This window comes from Trachurus japonicus, chromosome 24, assembly GCF_045865225.1.
Source record: "Trachurus japonicus isolate A0001 chromosome 24, Traja_1.0".
Taxonomy (NCBI): Eukaryota; Metazoa; Chordata; class Actinopteri; order Carangiformes; family Carangidae; genus Trachurus; species Trachurus japonicus.
The window spans coordinates 10,836,223-10,860,138 of NC_140930.1; the positions used below are offsets into that span (position 1 = coordinate 10,836,223).

The 23,916-nt window shown below is 43.2% G+C and overlaps 1 protein-coding gene and 1 long non-coding RNA gene across 3 annotated transcripts in view; one reads left to right on the top strand and one right to left on the bottom strand.

Moving 5' to 3' along the window:
• The window catches only part of LOC146961377 (uncharacterized), a 151,789-nt gene that overhangs the window by 39,343 nt on the left and 88,530 nt on the right, over positions 1 to 23,916 (top strand). Inside the window, exon 3 of one of the 2 annotated variants that reach the window (XR_015035260.1) lies at positions 21,278 to 21,410. The exons of the other annotated variant lie outside the window; for it this stretch is intronic. This is a non-coding gene — a long non-coding RNA (uncharacterized LOC146961377). Of the gene's footprint in view, positions 1 to 21,277; positions 21,411 to 23,916 lie in introns of those variants that run through there. 2 annotated transcript variants of the gene reach the window in all.
• On the bottom strand, positions 8,483 to 20,741 carry thbs1b (thrombospondin 1b). The gene is made up of 23 exons (XM_085771336.1): positions 20,527 to 20,741; positions 20,259 to 20,343; positions 19,480 to 20,039; positions 19,124 to 19,199; positions 18,731 to 18,814; positions 18,454 to 18,563; positions 17,865 to 17,990; positions 16,825 to 16,921; positions 15,790 to 15,963; positions 15,426 to 15,602; positions 15,155 to 15,328; positions 14,796 to 14,923; positions 14,530 to 14,682; positions 14,098 to 14,316; positions 13,872 to 13,979; positions 13,310 to 13,469; positions 13,076 to 13,194; positions 11,720 to 11,954; positions 11,395 to 11,622; positions 11,023 to 11,294; positions 10,826 to 10,923; positions 10,592 to 10,731; positions 8,483 to 10,487 (listed from the first exon to the last, which is right to left on the bottom strand). Exons 2-23 carry the CDS (start codon positions 20,320 to 20,322, stop codon positions 10,480 to 10,482), a joined length of 3,510 nt encoding a protein of 1,169 aa, XP_085627462.1. The 5' UTR covers positions 20,323 to 20,343; positions 20,527 to 20,741; the 3' UTR covers positions 8,483 to 10,479.

Here is a 23,916-nt window from a genome sequence, read left to right on the forward strand (position 1 = left end):
ACTGCAGTATGTGGAGGTCCACTCTTTGATAGGTAAATGTCGCTCAGAGATCCAAGTCCCCTCTTGGCAATTTCTTTAAAAATAATTAAAAGTCACATTTTCAGTAATATTATGGTAAAACACCTTAAAAGTCAATTTTATATTCCATTTTTGGTTTTTCAAAATAAGCAGAAACCTAAGACCCCTCTTGGCAGCTTGGCCTGACAGGTCCCCTCTTACCCCTATTGGTGTGTATGTGTGTGTGTGTGTGTGTGTGTGTGTGTGTGTGTGTGTGTGTGTGTGTGTGTGTGTGTGTGTGTGTGTGTGTGTGTGTGTGTGTTAAGTTAAATATCCTTTTTTCCCCTCTGTTCTTTATTTTTAAACTGTTGCTAACTTTCCTTTTTTGTTCTCTAAATTGCAGTCCAAAATCTGGATCAGGCCGTGTCCCGGTACAAGAAAATTCTCTGGCCGTTTGGTCTACTGCTTTCAAGCGTGTTGGGATGGACCAGAACACTGCTCCAACCGCAGAGAGCTGCCCCCAGCAAATATAAGGAACTGACTTAATTTTTTGATACAGAAAAAAAATAGGCTACAGAAAGATTTTTTTCAAAGAATTATTTGCTGAACTTAAACTTCTGTGATCCACTGTTGGTGTTGGCAAGTTTTTATTCAGCCATGCTTACCCTTGTTTGTTTTACATCAACAGAACAGTTGTACAGTTACAATATGTTGGGAAGTTGCAATAAATACAATGCAATATGAGCTATCCCTTTGTGTTGTGTCTCTCCTTGGTCTGTTAAGATAACCAAGACTTTTATGAGTCTTGAGGCATTGCCAGCCTTAATATCTCATTTGTAAATGCTCTATAAGGCATAGATAGTGCCCACTTTAGATGAGCTCACACAAAATACTTAATTAATGAGTAGTAAGTGCTTTGTAACTGCCTGAATTCATGAATTCCTGCATTAATAACTGTTTATAAGTCATCCATTGGAAATGAAATTTGTGAGTTTTTATAAAACATTTACTAACACTCACTAACCATTCATACTGGACGTGTAAGAGCAGCTTGGGAATGCTGAATCCATCATTTATATAGATGAGCTTATTAATGAAGAGTAAAACATTTACAACTGTGATTGTAAACCACATACTAATGAGTATTAACGTCAGAAACATGCTTTATAAATGATGAATTCAGTGTTTACTAATCCATAACTACTGTGCTTACCAATGATGAGTAAAACATTTATAACTATGTTTACTAACTACATACTAATGAGTATTCATGTGTTATAAATTATGAATTCAATATTTATTAATGCTTAACTAATGCTTAATAGTGTGTACTCATTATAAAGTGTTACCTAAATAACTACTCTAAATTTTGTGCACCTCAAACAACTTTACTGTGAACCACGGTGTGATCAGTATACAGTAGCCTACTTTACACACAGCCCCATGATACATTCATTTAGCCTACCAAACATGTGACAAACATCATATTTATTTCGAAGGCAACATGGATGGTCATATTGATGTGTATGTGGTCTGAAATTAATGAATAAAATCTTCTCAAGAATCCTGCTGTCTGTGATTTTTTTAAGGAACTAGGCTACTAATGTAAAAATGAAGATGAAGAAATGAAAAACCACTCATTATGTGTCACTTTAGGTCATAAAGGTTAACTACTGGACATGTTATTGAGTAATGATTCCGTACTGATGAAGTAACTAGTTCACTAATCATCAAGTTGTGATTAATATGAAATTTGATCACAAGTTAATGAAGAACTGATCATTAATAGTTCCTCATTAGTTCCTCAGTAACTACTCCTCTGAAATTTGATCAGGGGTTCCTGAAGAACGAACCATTAACTAATAGTTAGTTAATCATTAGTTCCTCAGTTACTACTCTAATTTTGTGTATCTCATTTCCCTAACTAACTACTCATTAGTTCCTCAGTAACTACTCCTCTGAAATTTGATCAGGGGTTCCTGAAGAACTGACCATTAACTAATAGTTAATTAATCAGTAGTTCCTCAGTAACTACTCTAATGTTGTGTACCTTAGTTCCTCAGTAACTACTGTAATTTTGTGTACCTCAATTCCTCACTAACTACTCTTTAGTTCCTCATTAGTTCATCATTAACTACTCTAATTTTGTGTACCTTATTGTAAAGTGTTACCGGGGATTTAAATCAAACCCACAATGTTTGATAGTTGGATGTGGGCCTGGTTGTAGGTGCTATAGAGGCATAACTCCCTTTTATTACAGAAGATAGAAAGATATAAGCACACTCTCTACAACCTGCACCCATAAATGTTTTGATGAACTGACCAAGCCATCGTAAAGCTGCTGCTTTTCCAATGACTGTGTATTGGAGAAATACTTTTTCAGCCATTTGTGTTTCACCTGATGTTTCCCAGAAGTCTTAAAAAAATATTCAGCAAAAACTGAAGGAAAAAAAAAAACATTTAGCCTATTGAACAATACTGAAAATAGGGCTCAAACTGGACTGGGACATAAAAAAGTCAAGGAAAGTTTGGAAAAAGCAAAGGTAGGTCACTTATTTCAAAGAATGAGTGAAAGGAAATAAAGAGTCGAAAAGCTGGAAACCCGAACCTTCATTAGATGCTGGACGTTCTCCCTGGAAACCCGTGTCACAGCTCTTTTGTGTCTCCTTTTTCGTTTCAACATTTTAATAGTGAGCCACACATGAAAAAATGATTGCATCTCATTGTGGTTAACCTGGATAGTGGAAGACTTGTAGATTAAGGTCAAGGAGAGCATGTGCTCGGTGTTTCCGCACTGCAGAGTAAAAGCAGGCACTTGGCCTTCGTCTCAGAGCAATAAAAATCGAGAAGAAGAAAAAAAAAAAACGAATTTCATCCATAATGGAGCTCTGGTCACACACCAGGCGTTGCCAACGTAGCCCTCGACGGATTGTTTTGGAACATTCATCTCTTCGCTATTCAAACATTTTCTCTGCCTCACTTGTGTCCAGAAGAAGACGGAGGAAAAACAAACAGTTGTAATGTGCAAACTACACACCAAGCAGACGTGACGGGGTTCACCAGCCGACCAAACATGTTTGCCACGTCGCAGTCAGCGCTGATTGCATTTCAATGCATGGTTCTCATACCAGACACTTGAAAACGATCATCAATTTCTCACCTCATTGTTTTTAAATGGTGAACTTGCTTTTCATTAGCTGTCATTCCATAGCCCGAAATATATATATATATGCTGACATGAGAGCGAGGATTTATGACATCCTTATACTGATGTGTGTGTTTTGTTTCTTCTTTACCTGTCGCTATTCATCCAAGGTGATAAAGGTCAAATATTTCCATCAAAATACCCACTACGTGTTTGAGTTTGCCAGGTGCAGTCAGCTCAGGGGTTCAGAGGTCAAAGCACATCCCAGTCAGGAATCACAACTGCCAACAATCACAGGAACTATTTTCCTCTCTATGGGGGATTTTTATTTAATGGTGGTGGTCTACAGAGGGGAATTCACAGAGAAGCAGCCCATGTATTTCTGATTCCTGTATATTGTCTGTTATGTTACCCAGCCAGACATCATCTAAGGGCCACTCGTCTCTGCTGTAAAACTGTCAAGAGTGGTGTTTTTCGACTGGTTTGACAAATACAATGTTCAGATAATCTGCGAGTGTCCCAAAGTGTGCTGTTAAACGCTGACCGCTCATATAAAGCAATGTCATCCAGCTATGTGATGCTTAAAGGTTCTCACAGAATATGAAGCATTGTCTAGAGCCAGGCAGGATTACAGAAGGCATGAAAACAGTTCTGGTTCAGTTTGTCATCTTTTAGCCGCTGCCAAGCCTCCCTACAGCTGGATAGACTAATCAAAAAGTATCTCTACAAATAAAGCATGATTTACTCAATTTGTCCAAAGTAATCCTGGTGTCAGATGTGTACACATCTCTCCCCACAGGAATGAAAGATCAAAACACCAGCGGATAATACATGATTTGCTTTTATGATCATTTTTTCAATAAAAAAATATTTTCTGTTTGTTGCTTCTTGGCTGTAAGACTTTGCTGCTTCATATTACTGAAAACTAGACATCTTTGGATTTTATAATTCCATATATTGGTCCGAATAGGATAATGCTGCCTTTGTTTCTGGGTGATTGTGATCAGTAAAAAATTTTAACAACTACACTTTTACGACTTTTGGTTCCCACATCTGAATGCTTCATTTATTTGAATGCTATAATCTTCAGAGATCTCCAGGACAGCAACAGCCTGGCATCCGCAGAACGAGAGAGTACAGATGACTCAAGATGTTGCATAACTCCTAGTGATTAAAGTGATGAGCCCAACAATTCGGCGCCTGCAGCTGTTCTTTCTCAGGAACCACAGTGCACAGGTATCATCGAGGCTATATTCTGATCACACCCAACACACCCATCTAATAATATAATGTCATGACTAAACCACATTCCAGACGCACATTCTCCAGGCTTTCATTGTATATGAAAATGTTATTTTATTCCTATTTGAGCTTCAAATCCTGTATGTTCAGGTGACCATACAGCTTCTGAAATGGGCGGTGGGTAAATACTTCAGTCTTCAGTGGGGGGTCTTCCATCTTAACATAACACTTCAACACCTCAATACACAGCAGTATGAGCATAGTGCGAAATACGGGGGGGTTTGGGGGGGTCGGACCCCCCCGATTAACCCCTTGAGACCCCCTGAAAGACTCAAAAGCAAAATCTGAGGGGGGTCTCAATCTTGTCAAAAAAATAAATAATATAATATAATACAATACAATAATTGTATTGTGGTCAATTAAATGTGTTTAAGATCACCATGTCCAGTATTCATAATTCAAAACATTTATTCGTTTAACATTAAGCTGAACCATGTCACCTGCGCATTATGCAAATTAGCCATGTGCGCCAGCCCAGCGCAGGAGTCGAGCCCACTCGCTATCAGAACAGAGGATCCCGTTCCTCTCCACCCTCTGCCGAAGAATGTGAAGTTGAGGCCGAGTGCTCTGAAGACGTAGCCGCAGCCCCTGCTGCTAGCACTGGTGATTGGCCGCTTTTCTTTTTCTTTCTTTTTTTTTTTTTTTTTTTACACCTAAGCAGGTGGGGTAATGGAAATACCGCAACCCTTGGCTTGACATTAAGGCAGGAAAATAACTTGAGGTAAGAGGCTAGCCTGCTTCAGCATACTATGGCCTGAACCCCCAGTGGTGTTGTTTGGCCAGGCGCCTGTTGTGAGCTATTTGTCTGTGCTTTTTCAATTTTCATGATGGCCCGTTATACAAATGTGATTTGTGGATGTGTTCAATGCTGTGTTTAAACGTATTTGCTAGATGGGTGGTTAGATAAGGCTACATGATCGGTCATAGTTGCAGGCTGAGGATCTCGTCGTGCACATAATTGCACGTCAGTCTCCGATCTCCAGATTTATACAGTTGGTTGTTATTCGAGTGCACGAGTTTGGTGTCTTTCATTCATTTTAATTGTTGTATTTTATTTATTGTCTATTCGTTTCTGCATTGCCCTGATCGCGCGCCAGTCTCCTATACCTGGCATTTATTCATTGTTCAAGTGCGCCAGTGTGGTGCCAATTATTGTCTTTTATTTATTTGAATTATCGTCTATTTATCGTCAATTACTTTCTGCATTGTAATGCACAACTTTGCCTCTCCTTTTTAGGCTATAGGCTAATTTTCTTGGCTTATTGTAATGTTATAGTCCTACTTTATAAAAAGAAAAAAAAATAACGGTATTGCACAACAATCGCGAGTTAGGGACCCCCCCGAATATTGATGGGTATTTCGCACACTGAGTATGAGGCTTAGAGGTGTTGAATGACAGGCCAAATGAGGTGGGAGGCCAGATCAAATGTAGCGTTCCAGGTTTGAAGTTTGAGGTTTGAGGCCAGTTGTGGCAGCGGGCTCCGCAAATGGAGTCTCTCCACTTCCTTGGTTGGATTACAGGAGCTAAATAAATCCGTTGTAACTCCAGGGTGAAGGGCCTTTGTTCCATTCATCAGCACTTTGCATTAGTCACCGCACTTCAAGGGAGATGTATATATCATTTTACTGCAAAAAGGTGCTTTTTGCAGACCCATTAAAGGTGCTGGGGGTAATTGGGTGGGTCCTTTTCCAGCTTTGGCCTGTCATTATTTGAGTAGTGTGTGTGTCAAATAAGCATGGTAGTGAGCTGTGACCATCCAGCTGCCAGTTTGAAGTCCTGGTCTTGCTGAGAAAATCTGAGGGTGGGCAACAATACACACTGTGGTTTCCACAAGTATTCACCATCAGGGTGTCTTACAGAAACTCATGATAGACCAGAGCAGATCAGTGTATCAGTGTGAGACAGCGGCAGTGTGTGCAAAATACATCACATGTCTACTTGAGACTAGTTGGAATAACTGATGAATTGGCCAACATTCCTCATTTTACATAAACACACTTTTTTTTTTTTTGCAATGACCTTGCAAAGTCCCAGTTATGACAAATATGTATTTATTTTTACTGTCATTGTTAAACAATAAACTTTTTATTTCCAGTGGACAACCAGTGCAAGGACTTTCTTTTTAAACAAAACCTGTCAAGTTCGCCTGCAAAGTTTGAAGGCACAAAAGAGTTCACACCGGTTCTTCGGTTCTTATTGGCTAACATTGGCTCAAACTGTCGTAATAATCGGTCAGGCCCTACTTGAGTACAGTACTTTTAATATTGTATGGTTTTGAATTGTTGGCTGTACAACAAGCTATTTGATTGTCACCTCAGACTATGGGAAACTTTTGGGCTTTTAAAAAAAAAAAAGCACATCAAATAAGATACATGAATTAAAGGTCTTGGCCTTGTTACTTTCATTTTCTTTGAGCTTCATCAAAGACGCAGCTTCCTCTTACTAGTACAAGTAGATGTTCTTTCAGCTGGTGGGGATTCTCAGTGTGGCAACACTCACATCCTGACACGCACCTTAAAAAGGGTCGGAGAGTAAACATGTGGGTGTTTGTAGACAGCTGGCAGAGACGTGTGAGAACTGCAGCTGGTATCAGGATGTCTCGCCTTCTTTGTTGCCACATTTCAATAATCCATAATGAGCTGTGCCATGCTGTCATCATAAATCAGAATGACTTAATAACTGACTTCCCAGATGAAGAAAGGTGAAAGGATTTCATAGTGTAGCTAATAAATGTCCGTTTGTCTTCCTCCATTTGATTTCTACAAATAATAGCGAGTCATCCAACACTCATTAAAAGTTCTTGGTGAACTTGTCTAAACACATTATGTCTGGAAGGTCTTTCCTCAGTAAAATGCCCTGGCACACAAGACAATGTGTTTTTCTTTTCCTTTCTAGAATTAACCGAGGATCTGAGTTTTTGCATGAGCAACCATTGTTGAGAAAGTCAGAGGAACTCAAAGTGCACGTCAGAAGACACCACTCACTGTTAAGCTGTGTGATTAGCTGTCCTACTTGCATGCAGTTTGCTTTGGTTTGGTAGAGTCCCCATTGTATTTCTGTAGGTGTAAAGTTTGCGTGACAATGCGTCTAATACCAGAGTAGATTCGACATTAGGTCTGAGCACATAATCAGTGTCAGAATCATTTGACGTAAGACAGAAAGTGTGAACCATGAGGCGCAGGAAAACATGATCTTTATTTGTGCTCTTGGACCCTGCTGCTCATTAATTAGCGGCACATCAGGCCGTCGGCAGCTTTGGTGTTCCCTCTCTGTTTTGGTTCGGTTCCATTTGACCGCATTTTTGATCAGGGCCTCATCTTGTTTGGATCAGATCTGACTGTCCTTTGGTCCTTTTCAGATTTAATGTCTTTTGGGGTGGGGTAGTGGGGGAGGCGGTATTTACTTTTTGAACTTGGGTTGATTGTTAACACATTTGTTTTTCTAAACTTTACAATCGGTGAAGTCATATACCAGGGATCTATAGTACATCCAGTGCTGAATGCCAAAGATGGACAGAAACAACAATGCAATCGAACTATGAAATGAAATACTCATTTTAAAGGTGTATAGTGACTTCAGCACATTGTGTTCACTGGTGGATTTTTTTTTTCTAGAGCCTGTCCTCCAAAGCCATTGAGCCAATGTCAAGGTTTGTGTTGTCCCAATATTTGTAGTCCGTGTCGTCTAACCTTTTTGGAGAGGTCAGTGCAGATCACAGAGGGGTCAGGCAGATGAAGCCGAGGAGCAGACGTTCGTGTCACATTCCTCATGTGGCCTTCATCACAGAGACGATGTGTGCCTGTCTGCAGAGACTCAGTTTGTACCTTGGGGGAACTGGGCAGTCATTTTGTGTTGGGCATTGTGGCTAAAGTAGAAAAAATGTTTGTGTTGTGATGTCTGCCAGCTGGGAGATCGACAGTCTCTACAGTATATGTCCACCTGACCAAGCTATAGACATAACCATGGGTTTAAACCTGGATAAAGCAGTGTGATCACAGTTAAGAGCTTTAATCTGACAAATAAATGCAAACACAGGATTGAGAATTTTAACAACTATTTATTGTCTTGAAGTATGTAACAAAATAATCGCTATGAATAAAACCAGCATTTTTTGCTTTGTACAACTACGAAAATGTTTACAAACAAGCAAAACTAATTGTACAAAAATAATGGTAACATTGATACACAATAACAAAAAAAAAGGTAAAAACGATAAAGAACAGAACATCCTCACGTCAGTGTGCAAACCGTTTATACAGATGGACCTGTGCCGTTTTGTAAGGCAGCAAATCCTGATAAATTATTTAAATAGCATTTATCTACACACACACACACACGCGCGCACACATACAAATCAAACCTCTCACAAACAGCTAAGACAAAACAGAACAATAATTTATCTGCTAAGAAACAGCAATGGACATACACGATAAAGCAAAATTATTTATATAAAAAAAGAAACCTCCCATTTTACCATCATTTTCACTGGGGTAGATCATGGGATCAGGAGCTCGGCTGTGTTTTTTTACTGTAGATGTGAAATGTCATACTATTTACAGCTCATGCTACAGTAGCACTAAGATGTCCATCATTTCAAAGGAATACGGTTGTGTTTTTGTTTGATCAAATTATACAACAGCAATGAGGTAATATTTGTACATTAAAGATTTTGTTTGTTTTTCATCTCTCTCTGAAGAAAAAGGCACAAAAGTCACATACACTTCATGCTAAAGAGCCCTATCTGAAGAATACCTAATTCACTTTGAACAGTGGGAGATGAGACACTGACAAGAGGATGCATCCTGCGTCTAACTGTACCTGGTTTTTACGACAGTTTTCACTGTGATATCGGGTGGAGTTTTTTACTTTTTCAAAGTATTCAAATTTCCTTTTCTCCCTACATTGTAGGTAAGAGTCAATAAATTACATGTATTTACACAATTTCAATTTGAAATCCTCAAAAGTGGAGGGAGATACATAACTTCAGTGACCAGGGTTTTGTTGTAAAATGGGGGATATTTTGGAAAGCTGGTTTTGGGATCACAGGCTTTAGCAATTTATTTCTGGAAAATATAATTCTCATATTCTCGCTGGTTTGATATAGAAGGATCATCTTCCATCTCACCTTGTGAGTTTATTCAACTAGACAAAATCATCAAAGCCCATGATACCTGTATGTTCAAATGATAACTAACCTAGATTTAAAGAATGTATTTCTTTTCTGTTCTTTACAGAGCGTCTTAGGTAGATGGGTTACACCACTTTCTTGTCTTTCCATTCATGACCGGTCTTCCACATACAGTACATGCAAGAACACAAACATCCACAACATCATCTTCCCCCTTATTTCTAACTCTCGCCACTACCAAAGGTTTTCTGAAGTTCCAAGTCCTTAACAACAGATTTTCTTTAAAAAAAAAAAAAGAAAAAAAAAGCTATTGCTGTCTTCATCCTTTGAGTCCTCAAAAATGTTATCATTCAAAATCTACATCCTGGCAGATCTTCTAAAGCAAAGGGAATATTTCATCAGTTTTTTTTCTTTGGGATGTCCATCCAGAAGTTAAGGTAGAAAGGCACACAGGTTGGAGTAAGTGAGATAGAAAGACAGAGAGAGATGTAAAGGCTTGGAAGTGCATAGTTGTCTATGGGGAGCCGCTCCCGCACAGAGATGAATGAGGTCTTTCAGAGAGCAAGAAAGCAGGCAGAGCTGGGATAGAAAGGTGTTGGTGTCCTACTGGCAAAGCTTGAGGGCTTGTTTTCTTTCCCCCCCAGCTCTCCCTGCTCTTGTGGATGCTAAGGGTGGAGGAGAAGGGGCTCTCTGATCCTCAACTGGCAGTCAGCCGGTTGGTGCTCTGCCCGAACCAGCTTCAAGTTACCCTGAGGCTGACCACATGCCCTTCGCCCCGTCCGAGTGTGCGTGCCGCAGAAGAAAGAGTCGCGGAGATAAATCGGTCCCTGGACTTTGCATCAGAATATATAAGTTCATACTTTATACAAAAAAGGTGCATTCCTCAGAACTTCCTGCGCCACGTGTTTATACATCTAAAAGAAAGAAGACACAATATGGTTAGTTGGATATGCCCACACCAGGATAGTCATTTCAAAAGAGCAGGAATTCGAATTCTGAGTTGTTTTGACATCCTTACCTCTGCATTCATACTTGAGGTCTGAGAAGTATACCATCTCTTGTGAGAAGACGAAAAGACCTAGCCTGCCGCCTGCATATGTCTTGTCATAGATGCTGCCAGAATCAGCCATGATCTTTTTGCCCTCATACATGACAACTCTGTGGAAACAAAGGAAGAATTTGTTGGAATGAATGAATCAAACTCATGTGAAGAGTGAACTTCTCTGTCAACTAATTGATGTTAAGTCCCCACCTAATATGGCCTGTTCTTGGTCTGTGGATCAGATGCCATCTGTAGGCAGTGAAGTCTTTCCATCCAACATTCTTGGGGTCATGCCAGAGAGTGCGGACCTAAAACACATGGAAATGAAAAAACGTGTTTGTTTTTTCCCTTCCTTAATTATAACAGAATTCATCCAAAAGGAGGTGGAGCCTCCAATAATGTCTTACCTGTCCAGGAGTGTTCCCAGTGTGCCAGAGGGCGTTCCTGAGGTGCTCTCCTGGGCCAGTGGTGGAGTTGACCACTTTAATGGACAGGCCAGAGTATCCCTGGGCCTTGGTGGGTTTATTCGACCAGTAGGTCTGCGTAATCTGCTTCCACATCACCACATAGAACCTGGAACTGGACTGGTAGCCAAACACGAAGCCGGCATAATCATCATCCCTCTCTGTGTTGATGAAGAAGGTCCCACTGAAATCCACTGAATTGAACTCGTGGTACCCTGATGAAGGAGAAAGGTCAAGTTAGGGGACAATAATCAATGACTTATGTTGGAAAATGATGTGCAGCTTATCGACAATTACACAACATCTCTTACTCACCGACAGCAATGCCAGGGTCGCAGTTGACAGTCTGGACCAGCTCTTTGCCCTGATGGCGGACAACCCAGTTAGGGTCGATCTGAGAGGTGCCTTTGGGGTCCAGAGGAACCATCTGGAACTGGCGGAAGTCTGTCTCACTAATGCCAAAGTTCTCTGGACACACATCATAGATGTCGGGCACATTGTCTTGGTCAAAGTCGTCTTTGCAAGCATCTCCACGGCCATCACCTGGAAAACATTCATTTTATATTGATTAATAATAATACTCAATGTGTTTTTTAGTACTTTTTTAGTATTTGCAATGTTTGGTGGTCCATTTTCTCACCATCAGAGTCCTTTTGATCAGGGTTGAAGGCCAATCTGCAGTTGTCCTTTTCATCAGGGATGCCATCATTGTCATCGTCATGGTCACAGTCGTCTCCCTTGCCGTCCTTGTCATGATCAGCCTGGTTGGCATTGGGAATGTATGGGCAGTTGTCCAGATTGTTCTGATGTCCATCCTCATCGATGTCCTGGTTGCTGTCACACTTGTCTCCTACACGGTCATCATCTGAATCCACCTGCAAAGGTTCAATGATTTAATGACTTTATGTTAGGCTTAAGGCGACAGTGAAAGAGAAGCATGTTAACATGGTGTCTACATTCCACTATGTTTATTTCCTTTCCTGCTGTACTTGTTCTTTCATCTCTCCGCCGCTGCTTTCATTAAGGACTTTCCTGAGGCTCCAATCACTCTTTGCTTGTGTTGAGCTGCCAAGCTCAATTTGTCAAAGATCTGTCGGTAGTTTTCATCTACTGACACTCAAACATCACTCTACAGGACGCTGTCGCACCTCCTGCTCTATTTTGCTTGCTGAGCTCCATGGCTGTCTGCGGTAAAAGCCAAAGTCATACTGGCAACACCAGAGACACCTTGCTGCCTAAATAAAGACTGAGAACAAGGAGGTGAATGGATAGAGATGGAATGAAGGAGAAGGGAATGGCTGACAGGATTTGGAAACTATATGATCAAATGTTCTGCTGTTGAAGATCTCAATAAGAAAGTGCAACCCTTGAGGAGGGCATTTCTGTGCATTCTTTTAAAAAATCTTTGCAACAGCAAATACCATTGCTGTGCCCACGCCCGGACTTGTCTCCTTTGGCCTTTTAATTTCAGTGTGCAATTCTCTCATTGAAAAACCACATCAGTGCAGACTTTGACGCTCCCCTCCTTCCCCCATTCTTCTCCTGAGTCTTGTTGTTCAACACATTCCTATTTCTCGGTGTAGCATGGCACAGGTGGATGGAGCAGGGCTGTGGTGAACAGACAGAGCATGTACACAGCCCAGGGCCAGCCCATTCCTCAGTAATATCCAGCCTAGGGCCTCTTCCCTCACATTAGCCGACTAACGTCAATGGGCCATTGAAAAGACCCCTAGCCCCCCACCACGCCTTATTGAACTGATGTGCCCTTGAGCTGCACACAGGATTTACTCCACCTTTTACATGGTGTGATAAAGCTTAGACAGCTACACAGAGCTAATCACGGAGGCTCTCTCTCAATTGAAACAGAGATATATGCTGAGCTATAGAGAAAGGCAGTGAGATGAATGTGGATTATTGTTGGTGGGTGAGGTGGAAGGAAATGGGGAAGGGAGGTGTGTGTGTGTGTGTGTGTGTGTGTGTCGGTGTGTCCACACACCTGATCGGGATTATGTTCCAGAGGACAGTTATCACACATGTCTCCCACTCCGTCCAGATCTGTGTCTCTCTGGTTCACATTGTAGACATAGGGACAGTTGTCCTTCTCGTTTAGTATACCTGGGAATTGAATGGTAACACGTGGTGTGAAAAGCCAATTCAGAAATACAATTATTGTAAAGCATTATTATGTAAAACGGTTTTCACGTTTTGTTAAATTAACTCCAGTGCTCACCATCTCCATCGATGTCCACAGCACAAGCATCTCCCTCTCCATTGTTGTCTGTGTCTGTCTGGTCTGGGTTACTGTTGTAAGGGCAGTTGTCACAGCGGTCGCCAACATCATCACGGTCATAATCATACTGCCTGGGGTTGTAGACGAATGGACAGTTGTCCTGTTTCAAAAAGTGAGAGGCAGAGAGGAGGGAAAAGAGTTGTCATTTGCTTTCTCAGTGTGAGTGGATCTATTTTACAGGGATGGAGCGATGCAGAATGAAAAGCTGCTTTATTCTCAGGCCCTGTCCTAAATCTAATGTTGGGATTAGCAAACACACACAGAGCCGCTCGTTCAGAGCTGTACCTCAGTGTTGGAATTTGAGGTTTTGGCTCGGGCAGGGGAGAAACATTTGCTTTCCTGCTGAGCCTCCCCTCCCCTCCCCACCCACACCCCCCCACCCCCCTCTCCACCTGCCTTCTTATTACACAGCATGAATGATGAATGCAAAAACCACAGTCAGAGAACATACACACACTCCCTTGTGCACTGTCACGGTCACATCTGGCCAGGTTTCACCTACCCTATCATCAGGAATGCCGTCGTTGTCGTCATCGTTGTCACAAGCATCTCCAATGCCGTCCTTATCGTAATCTTCCTGCCCAGAGTTGGGGAGGTTGGGGCAGTTGTCCTAAATAACAGACAATGTGGTCAGACACTCAGAGATTATAACAAACATACAGGTGGCCTCACAGTTACTTGTTTCTTCACAGAGCTTTTCCCTTTTTAAAAATCATTTTGCTGCCTACCTTTTTGCAGTGGTAAGTGGCGTTCTCCACACAGACCAGGTCAGCGTTTGGCCATCCATCCAGGTCTGTGTCCTCTCCGCAGATGTGGCCGTTGCCTGCGTAACCGGGCTTGCACTCGCAGCGGTACATGGGATCAGCGAAGTGTCCAAGGTAGTTGCAGCGGGCATTTTTGTTGCAGTCGTGGCTTCCATCAAGGCAGGGATTACGGGGTGTGCACACCTGCAGGGGCAGTGCATAGTTTGAACAATCAGCGATCACACTGGCTGCACATAGTCCAAATTCATCACATTCTGTTCTTAGAGAGGCCAGACATTCATCGCGGTGAATGACCTGGGTTCTGCCCTGGAGAGGCAGGTGTACTTGTACCTCCTGTTATCACTCTTTATTTACCCATTATGTCTACCTCTTAAAGCTACTCAAGACTGTACTTGCCTGTTTATTAGCAGCAGCGTGCTCCACACCTTTGCCAAAGGGCTGGGGTCCTGAGTAGCGAGGAGGGCAGGGCAGACAGTTGTAGCCAGGTTCTGTGTTTTCGCAGCGGTGCACACCATTAAACTCAAAGCAGGCGTCTGGGACCTCTTTGCACTGTTGACAGGATAAAAAGAAGAGTGTTTAGTGATCATTAGAGGTTACGCAACAGGCATACAACCATGTTTGTATCTGACAAAATCACAGCACAGGCGCCAAAGAATTTGTACCTCATCAACATCTTTACACTTGATACCGTTGCCAGTGTAGCCAGCTGGACACTTTCCACACTTCCACGAACCGTCGGGGAAACTGGTGCACTTGGCTCCAGCAAAGCAAGGGTTGGACAAACACCCATCTGAAAACAACAATGGCGGCTCATTATCAAGACATCATCTGCAAAGTTTCCTTTAGATGTAAACGTTTTGTTTTTTCAGTCAGGCACGTCCTGTTCCAGTTATGACTTCACTGATCTAAGATCCAAGTTATTAAAACGTGCAATGGACAAAGCAAAACAACAACAATTACATAAATTAATGGACAATATAAACTGTGGGATGAGATAAATGTGATTGAAAAAATGCCTCACCGATGGGACAGGACTTCTTGTTACATTTCTGGGACTCTGCAGATTCACCAACACATTCTTTGCCACCGTATTTTGGTGCAGGGTCATTGCACAGGCGTTTGCGAGACTGAGAACCACCTCCGCAGGTGAGAGAGCAGGTATCCCATGGTGACCATGGCCCCCAGTTGCCATTGACTGAAGGAGACAAGATGAAAAAATGATTGATTCCTGTCGTAGTGGTATCTAACACATGAATCCAACTAGGCAGTGAATATCAGACAGTTGGACTTACTGGGGCACGGAGACATCTGACACTTCTCGGTTTGGCGACCCTCTCCTTCGCAGTCCTTGCCTCCAAACTGGGGGGTGGGGGAGTTGCAGAGGCGGATATGGGTGATGACACCAGAACCACAGGTGACGGAACAGGAAGACCAGGGCGACCAATGGCTCCAGCCACCGTCCTGCTTGACTGAAGACGGCAAAGAGAGGTCAGAGGTCATTCATCAGGAAACAAACCAGCGGACCACTGATGTCATACATGATGTCAACCAGAAGATGACAGTCTAGCAAAACTCAGGATCAGACCTGCGTCTTAACAGGATCTAGTTATTTGTTTGTGTCTGGTTGATGGATGAGAGAGCGCTGCATTAACTCACAGCGTTTGTCACACTCCTGGAGGTAGCAGTCACGGGTCTGCACAGAGGTGCCCTCGCAGTTGTTATTGATACGGTCGCAGGAGCGCCCACGCTGCTGGATGCCCCGCCCACATGACACGGAACAATGGGTCCATTCAGACCACGGCGACCAGCCGTCCTCTGCATAGTCGCTCGCTGAGCAGGAGGGAGAGGGAGAGAATATGAGAGAGGGGAAGAGGGAGACAATAAAAGAGCTATTCCAATGAAGCTGCACCCCCTCGCAAACACCCCCGAGTCTAAATGAGGAGGGAAAGCTCTTAAAGTGGAGGACTAATGGTGAGGATTTAACTGGGCCTTAGACACAGAGAAGGCCTTCTGCTGAGAGGGAGAGCAGCAGCTAACACTCTTAGAGGAGCTGGAGAAGTAGAAAGGACCACTGTCCTCGGGATACATAGGGATGCCCCATTGACTTATGTTTTCCTAAAGAGGAAACAGATTTTGCAAACATGGCCTGGGTGTGTAATGACTTCAACAAGTGGCTGAGGTCAGGATGAATGCAACTCCCCCTGTTTATTTAGGTTTTAGGGAGTCACTGCAGCCAAGCCTGCATAGGTATGAAGAACATGTCACTCTCCCTCCTACCGAGGATGGACTCCACTAAAACAGCCGACCAATTTTCCATCTCGCTTTAACCAATTTAGCAAATTACAGCCATTTCGACTTGAAGATTCAAAGATCCTTTACAGCACAAAGCGCCTATGTTACTGACACATAAGCAGCCTTTCATTTACTCGGATGTTTTTGCAGTTAAATCATCTCTAAAATGAACGTGTTTTCTCTTGAATAGAAACCTTTACATCGAGGGGGAAATATCTGGCTTTTTTATTTTATATGGGAAATACCACAGAAAAACGGCTGTCTCAGTGAATGGGGCAGTGTTTAAATGATCTCCCTGTGTATATACACTGTATTTTATGGGGGGCATGTTTGCAGATGCTTATGGTGCAGGGAATTATAGATTACTTTCCTGTCACTTTAGAGAATAAAAATACTTACGTGTTCCACAGCGGGGGCAGCACTCTCCATCAGGAACAGTAGCGTTGGCACAGGGGATCAGGGGGCAGGAGATCTTGCGGCACACGGTAGCAGAGTTCTGCACAAACACAGAGATTACATTTATAGTCAAATACTGTAAATGGTTATAAACCCCAATTCTGCTTCTAAATTATGTCCAGGTGTTGGGTTGAATCCCCACTCACAAAAGCACCAGAGAGGCTACAGAGCAGTGTTACTAATGTGGTATAAGCCTATTCAAATTTATACTTTTTTTTCTCAGTCTATGTCCGTGCAACCAACTCATTAAATTCTCTGCTTAACGTTTTGAGTTTGCACAGACTTGCCATGCCAGAAAAAAAAATAAAAAGCAGCAGTTCTGGCTGAGAACGGAGACCCCCGCAGACAACCACCTGCCCACTGGGTCAGGGGAGGGTGGGAATGAGGCCAAAGTCCTAATAATGGAAGTCGGTTTCACTGCGGAGCCGGACTGGGCACAGAGCCCCGAACAAGTAAAGCCAGCCTGCCAGCGCGGCCTGTGTGGGTGCTCTGTGAATGACTCAGGGATAACAACTGCCTCTAACTATGCCTGCTCATGTTCTCACTCCTGGATCTGATCACTGACAGGGATGAAAGGCGAAATAAGGACAAGTGTATCAGTGGAGGAGGAAAAACAGGAAATAAACCCCATCAGAGAAATGCATGGATTTTTCTGTTGTGAGGATTTTTTTTGCACATGAACCCATGTCAAGATTCCTGCTCTTAATTATGGGTAATGCATCACTTAGAGTCTGGTCAAGTCCCTGGAGGCCACACTCAAGTTGAACTCCACACAACAGACCTCTCATTACCACAGTAAAGCCTGTTGGGCTTCAGCCAGGCCTTCACACTACTCATTACTGACCATCAGTGGAGTGGTGCTGAGTGTCTTTGCCTCGGAGCTGGTTGTCTCAACACATGAGTCAAAGCACAAGAGCGCCTCCCCCCTCACACGTGTGTTGAACTACTTACGAGCTAATGGGCGCCCACTCAGGACATCTCACCTGGCAAGTGCACTCGGTGCAGTCGTCAACGGTCCACTCGTCTTTGTTCTTGTGCACGATGCCGTTGTGGATGCAGACGCCGCTGCGAATGCCAATGCGGTTCATGATCAGCTTGTTCTCGTCCGTCTAGGAGGAGGAGGTCCAAGGGAAACAGTGATGTAAGAATATTGTGTATTGTTTATGAGTTGTTAACTGAGTCTCTGCAGCTCTACCTGGGGTCTATACTAAAATATAACATGTTGTTCCTGCAGTCTTACGCTATAGTTAGTAAAAACAGCATGATAGACGGAGTAAATGTCTTCAAGTAAAGCTCTACGGAAGCAGTTGTTAACTGATGACATAATGCCCCTAAGGACTCAAAGTATTACACTGAAGGTCATTTAAATAACAAAATACGTTATTTTTGCAAACATGTAACATTTACCACATCTCTTCAGCAGAGTAAACAGTTTATCTATTATGTTACAAGGCTGGACAACTACACACAGGTGGTGATGGTAACCCAGAGACCACACACACACACACACACACACACACATAACACACACAGAGACAGATATGCAGACGGTCTGGAGGGCTTCCTACTCACCAGCTTTCGGAGATCATTGGACAGCTCCTTGACCACCACACCGAGGCTCTTCAGCTCCTTGAACATGCTGACCAGGTCCTCGCAGGAGAAGCCACAGACCATCTGCAGGTCTTCACAGGGGAAGGGAGGGGGGGAGGGGGGAATCATTAGTAGATAACAAAGGCAAATGTTTCTACTCTGTTTTTGTCCTGACAGTGTCTAGACTTGCCATGGTGTGAACTGGTGCAACAGGGTATAATGAGAAGTCCACATGTGAGTCTGGTGCTGCGGTGTTTACCTTTCGTCTTGTGTCCAGTGTACTCAGTCCTGATGGCTGAGGAGCCATTGAGGTTCTCCAGGATCATGGTGTCAGATGTCATGGCTGCAAGAGAAATGAATCCATAAATCAAACACACGTCATCTGCATGCTCATCTTGATCATTTTCTGATTAATACTGCACATCCCACACACATAGAAATGATCCTGAAAAGTTAAGTTAACATCTTCTGAAACTCCCTGACAGATTTATAAACTGGCACTTCTCTGATAAACAGCTGTTCAGGCAGTGTTATATGCAAAAAAAAAAAAATCGCTATCTACACATTTCTTTGATAAGGAGTTGCTTAGACTTGGCAGAACATGAAGCAGATGAGTGATGAGTAAACACAGATCTCGGTCGTGATTACTCACAGCTTTGGCATCCTTTGTTGCGGAGGATGGCATCCAGAGTTGTCCCGAACACAAACCGTACGTTTTGCAGGACCCCCTGCAAGTAAACCAGTGATCAGTTTAAAGCCAGAACCACGTGCAGCGTCAAATAAAACATCTAATCATTGCAACGCATTGAAAGCATGCGATTACTCGGTCTAGTCAGCCCGCAGTTAATGTGTCATATGAGCGTTTTTACGCGCTAAAGACATTTTTACGCATTTGCAATATGAACGCATTTCTCTGCTTATAACACAGAAAAGAGACATGACTAAGCTGCTCCATTGAAATCATGCATATAACCACCCACTCAGTCCACAACCACCCCGTTCTCTCACCATGAACCGGTCCTTCACTGCTCCTTTGCCAATCCTGAGGCGCGCGCTGGCCGGCGTCTCCTGCGTCAGGATGCTCTGGATGGGCGCGTCCAGCTCGGCGGTGTTCACCTCCTCGCATCCCGCGTACAGCTGCGCCCGGTCCTCCTGCACGAACAGCGTGATATTCTTCCAGTGACCCGTGGCCAGGTCCACGTCTTCGATGGAAACCACCTGCTGCTTGTTCTCGGTGGAGAAAAGTATGTCCAAGGTGTTGGCTTTGCCGTTGGAGACGATCTCAAACACGGGTCCCGAGCCGTCCTCCTTCTCCACGGTCAGGAGGCTTCCCCTGGTCCGCTTGAACTGCTTGAAGTTGAGCAGCAGGAGGAAGCCCCTCTCGGCGTGGATGGAGTCGATCAGGTCCCTAAAGGCGCTCTCGGGGACCGGGGGGATCAGGTCCGGGTTGAGGATCTTGTAGGCGGGGCTGTACGGGTCGTCTCCTTTCACCAGCGTGACCCCGTGGTTCTTCTTGGGGACTTGGATGAGCTCAAACAAGTCATACACGCTATTGTCATCTCGGCTCTCTGCGGGTGAATAACAATAAGCAGTCAGCCTTTGTGTGTGTGGCAGTGTGGAGGATGTGTGTTGTTTTCACTTTCAGCGCACCACAAACTTTTCTTAAAAAACCACCACACATTCTTAATTGTATTTATCATAACTTCACAATCAATTCCCAATCTGAAATGTGAAGTAAAATCAGTTGTGCATGTTCAAGTGGAGTCATTCAGTTCATCCAAACTCACCTGCGACTCTCGCGCTCTCACAGCTCCAAAGCATCAACAGCAAAAATATCCCTGTCAGCTTCATGGTGCAACACCAACCTGCTGCCTGTGACAAATAACGACAAACACCCAATAATCGCAACATTTATAACATGAAGTGTCAGACAATTCACGTGCAACAGGTTGAATCAACAGCTAAACTTAATGAAAGCCTGTTACAAGTCAAATCATTTACACCAGTGCTGCTGCTGCAGAGACAGATGCGTTCCTTAGAATAAATGCCACTCACCTGCTTGATAAAAACAGCAAAGGAAAAGTAATAAAATCCCGCAAAAATAAATATGTAGAAATCCAGCAAAGAGTTGATGAATTAATGGCCAGTTATATTAAAGAAAAGAGAAGAAAAAAAATCCACCGTGTAAAGCAGAGAAATGATAAAAGAAATTTCTCTTCTTGATTGAAAACTTGTCCTCGCTGGTGTCGGCCGCTAAAAAACTCCCTTTTAAGCCGAGGGGGGACAAAGTGCTATTTAAATAGTTTGATGCCATTCCTAAGAAGTGGCCTCGTCCAATCACGGTGAGCGGAGAAAAAGGGACGAGCTTATCCTCTTAGCCAGAGAGGGAGAGAGAGAGAGAAAGAGAGAGAGAGAAAAAAACGCTTTCCACTGCGGGACCAGGGACCAACTTCAGTGTGTTGCACTCAGACTTTTAATGGACCAGTGTTTCCTCTCCCTGCTTCCATCCATCAGTCCTCTGAGGCGCCTCTAACACAAACTCTAATTATGATAATAAAATTAAAAACGCTACAAATAACTGTTATAATCAGATGATTCACATTCAGATAATTTAATTCATGATGCTGAATTAGATCTATTACGTCATGTGGAGAGTTGAAATGTTAAGTGGACAGTTTTGATGTGTTTTCTTAAAAAATACAACAGAATAACTACTCCTCCTTTTTATTTGAACTGTTTTAGATCATGTCACATCAGGTCTCATCAGACGGTTTCAGTTGCATTTTTCCTCCTCCGCTTGTTGCAGTTCCACCTCCGGCCACCAGGAGCCGACGTGAGTTCACAGGAGGAGGTGCCTGGGGCAGCTGAAGGTGCAGTGAAGTTGCAGCACACCTGAACTGACATTTAGATTTACACTCACACTCACTAAAGAACTTATAAAAGAAACAGAATAAAGCAAAAACCGACTTCATCTCTGAATGGGTGACACGGAGTCAGAAGTTGCTTCACATTCAAGTTTTATGATCTTCATCTTCGTCTAAACCAAACAGTCACTTAAGTGTTTATACTCAGCAATAAAATAGTTATGAGCTCATGGGGAGAATTTCCTAGTTATTTACAGTGTATGATAGTGGGATGATTTGCTTTATTTACACTCTCTCCTTAGTCCAGGGGTTTCGCCTCTAAATCCATCAACACATTTTCTGTGGAATAGCAACAAAGCAGTGGGTTTTTCCTGGAAGTGATTTCACTTGTGATTTGCCTCTGTCTCTTTATTCTTTCTCCCACTCTTTATGGATGCTGCTTTATATAGATTTAAAAATCTATATAAATAGTCATCCATGTGGAGTTTAATCAAGTTTCTTCATACATGCAGGGTCTGTGGATTCTGCTCTGTGTAGTTTAAAGTCTTAGCTATTACAGAAATGTCTCATCCCCTGATTCCTTTTTCTGCCAGGGTCGGATTATTTTCCTTTATAACCGGTATTAAGGGGAGATTTAGAAAAGAGACATATTAAGTATTAATGGAGAGAGGGCAAGAGGAGAGGGCAAATGTGAGAGCACATGCTCCCTCTCCTTCTCCGCTGTGTAAAAACAGGCTGTGTTTTGACTACCTGGTGATGCTACACAGATCCACCTACAGCGGATCAGTAATCATAACTCCTGCCGTTCGCTGATGGGGAAACTCGAGCTCTTTTGGCCGTACACATCGATTATACTTTATCCACTTGATGCATTAGACACATGTCTTTAAATGTAACGCGACGGGTTTTCAGAGCTACGAGTTTAACAGACAGGTGTGCATGTGTTGCGCCCTGTGATGGAGCTGAAACCTGGTTTGGACGTCTCTGTGGGGCGGGGGCCGTGCCCCGAGGGGTCCTGAGGTCAGAGCTGAGCTGACTCCTGTGGTGCCTGTGAGTCTCAGCGTCGGATCAGGAACCAGAGGCAGCGTGTTTGAGCCTGTGGAGGCTCCACTGACGGTGCTTCAGGTGCCAGGACACTACAATAGAGAAGTGCGTATCGATTGAGGCTTTGTCAATATGAGAATATGAAGGGGGCAGACGTGTGTTTGAGTGACTCACAATTTGGGAGCTTGTTTAATCTCATTTAAGACTCCTGTTGGTGTTTGGTTGTTATTTTGTAAAAGCTCAGACTGTGAGGAAGAAAGCACATGTGCAGAAAAAAAAGAGTGCTGCTGTTTTTGGCAGGAAGCAATATAAATAAAGGATCAAGGGGAAATTCGTCTGAATACACACATGCTGCCACACACATTCACCGCAGAGCAGACTGTTGGTGTGTAGACATGTGCGTGCACAGTAAACAGGCATGTGCACGTGCTCATGGACACTGCATGCCGTCCTCTTTTTCCCTTTCCCCTCCTTTCATGTTTTGGCAAAACAAGGAAGAGAAGAAGAGAGAAATAGAGCAGAGGAAAGGATAGGAGCAAGGAAAGGTGGAAGAAGAGGTGGACAGGAGGTTTACGAGGAGAGGAATTATGGGTAGAGAGGGAGAGCAATACATTTACATGCACATACATGTCATTGAGTGGAATTAACCATCAGCTGAAGTTGTTGCGTGTTTCCTCTCAATCCAGGTAGCAAATCACCGAGAAACATCTCGTGACAGCTGACAAAATTTTCCACAACCCCCTCCCCCCCTTCCCGTGTCCTCTGGTCCGTCCTCTTGTTACTGGTATTCAGCATCCTAACAGGTCCTGATCCAGCCCCAGGCCTGCTCCAGCCTCTCCAACATCAGACACACCCCTTCTGCGTCATCCATGACTTTCTCGTAATTGGTGACTCAAGTCTTTGGTATAAAATGTGGTGAAAGACATAAGTTTCATCATCACAGGTGATGGACAGATTCCTTAATTTCCTGTCATTCAGATTCCCAGTCATGTGGTGGGCTTGATGTTCACTTGAAGCTGTGTCATACTTGCTTGAAAAAACATGAATGGATGTACTGTGGTCGACTGTACATCCGTGAGATGAGATAATATGAGATAATAACGGAATGTTACGAGACAGAGTTGGTTTCGAGGCAAATGCAGAGACTGCTTGCCGAAAAACTGCCCCATGCAGATGGGAACGCGCATCAGCGGTTTTGCATGAATTTACCTCGAAAACAGCTCTGTCTTGTAATGTTCCGTTATTATTTCATAGCGTGGTGATTGTGCAGGTCACAACTTGTCCACCAGAGCGTTTTGGAGTTGTTGGATTGTGTATTTGATGAGTTTGATGAGGGAAACCAGGAAATCCCATGAACCTCCGTAACGTAGCTCTGAGCAGCTCACGGCTCTGCTCCGCTGTTCTAAAAATGGCTTGCACCGACAAATAAAGGTAATGAACCTACTGCTATGACTATAAGGATTTTGGCAATGGGCCAATTTGCCAAAAATGTTAAACTATCCCTTTAACATCAAAACTAAAGAGCAGGAGCTGAATG

Coding starts and splice junctions, on each gene's coding strand:
- thbs1b (XM_085771336.1), bottom strand. CDS start 20,322: ATGAAGCTGACAGGGATATTTTTGCTGTTGATGCTTTGGAGCTGTGAG. Junction 19,200..19,479: donor CAGTGAAGGACCGGTTCATG/GTGAGAGAACGG, acceptor GTTTACTTGCAG/GGGGTCCTGCAAAACGTACG. Junction 17,991..18,453: donor CCAATGATCTCCGAAAGCTG/GTGAGTAGGAAG, acceptor TCCTCCTCCTAG/ACGGACGAGAACAAGCTGAT.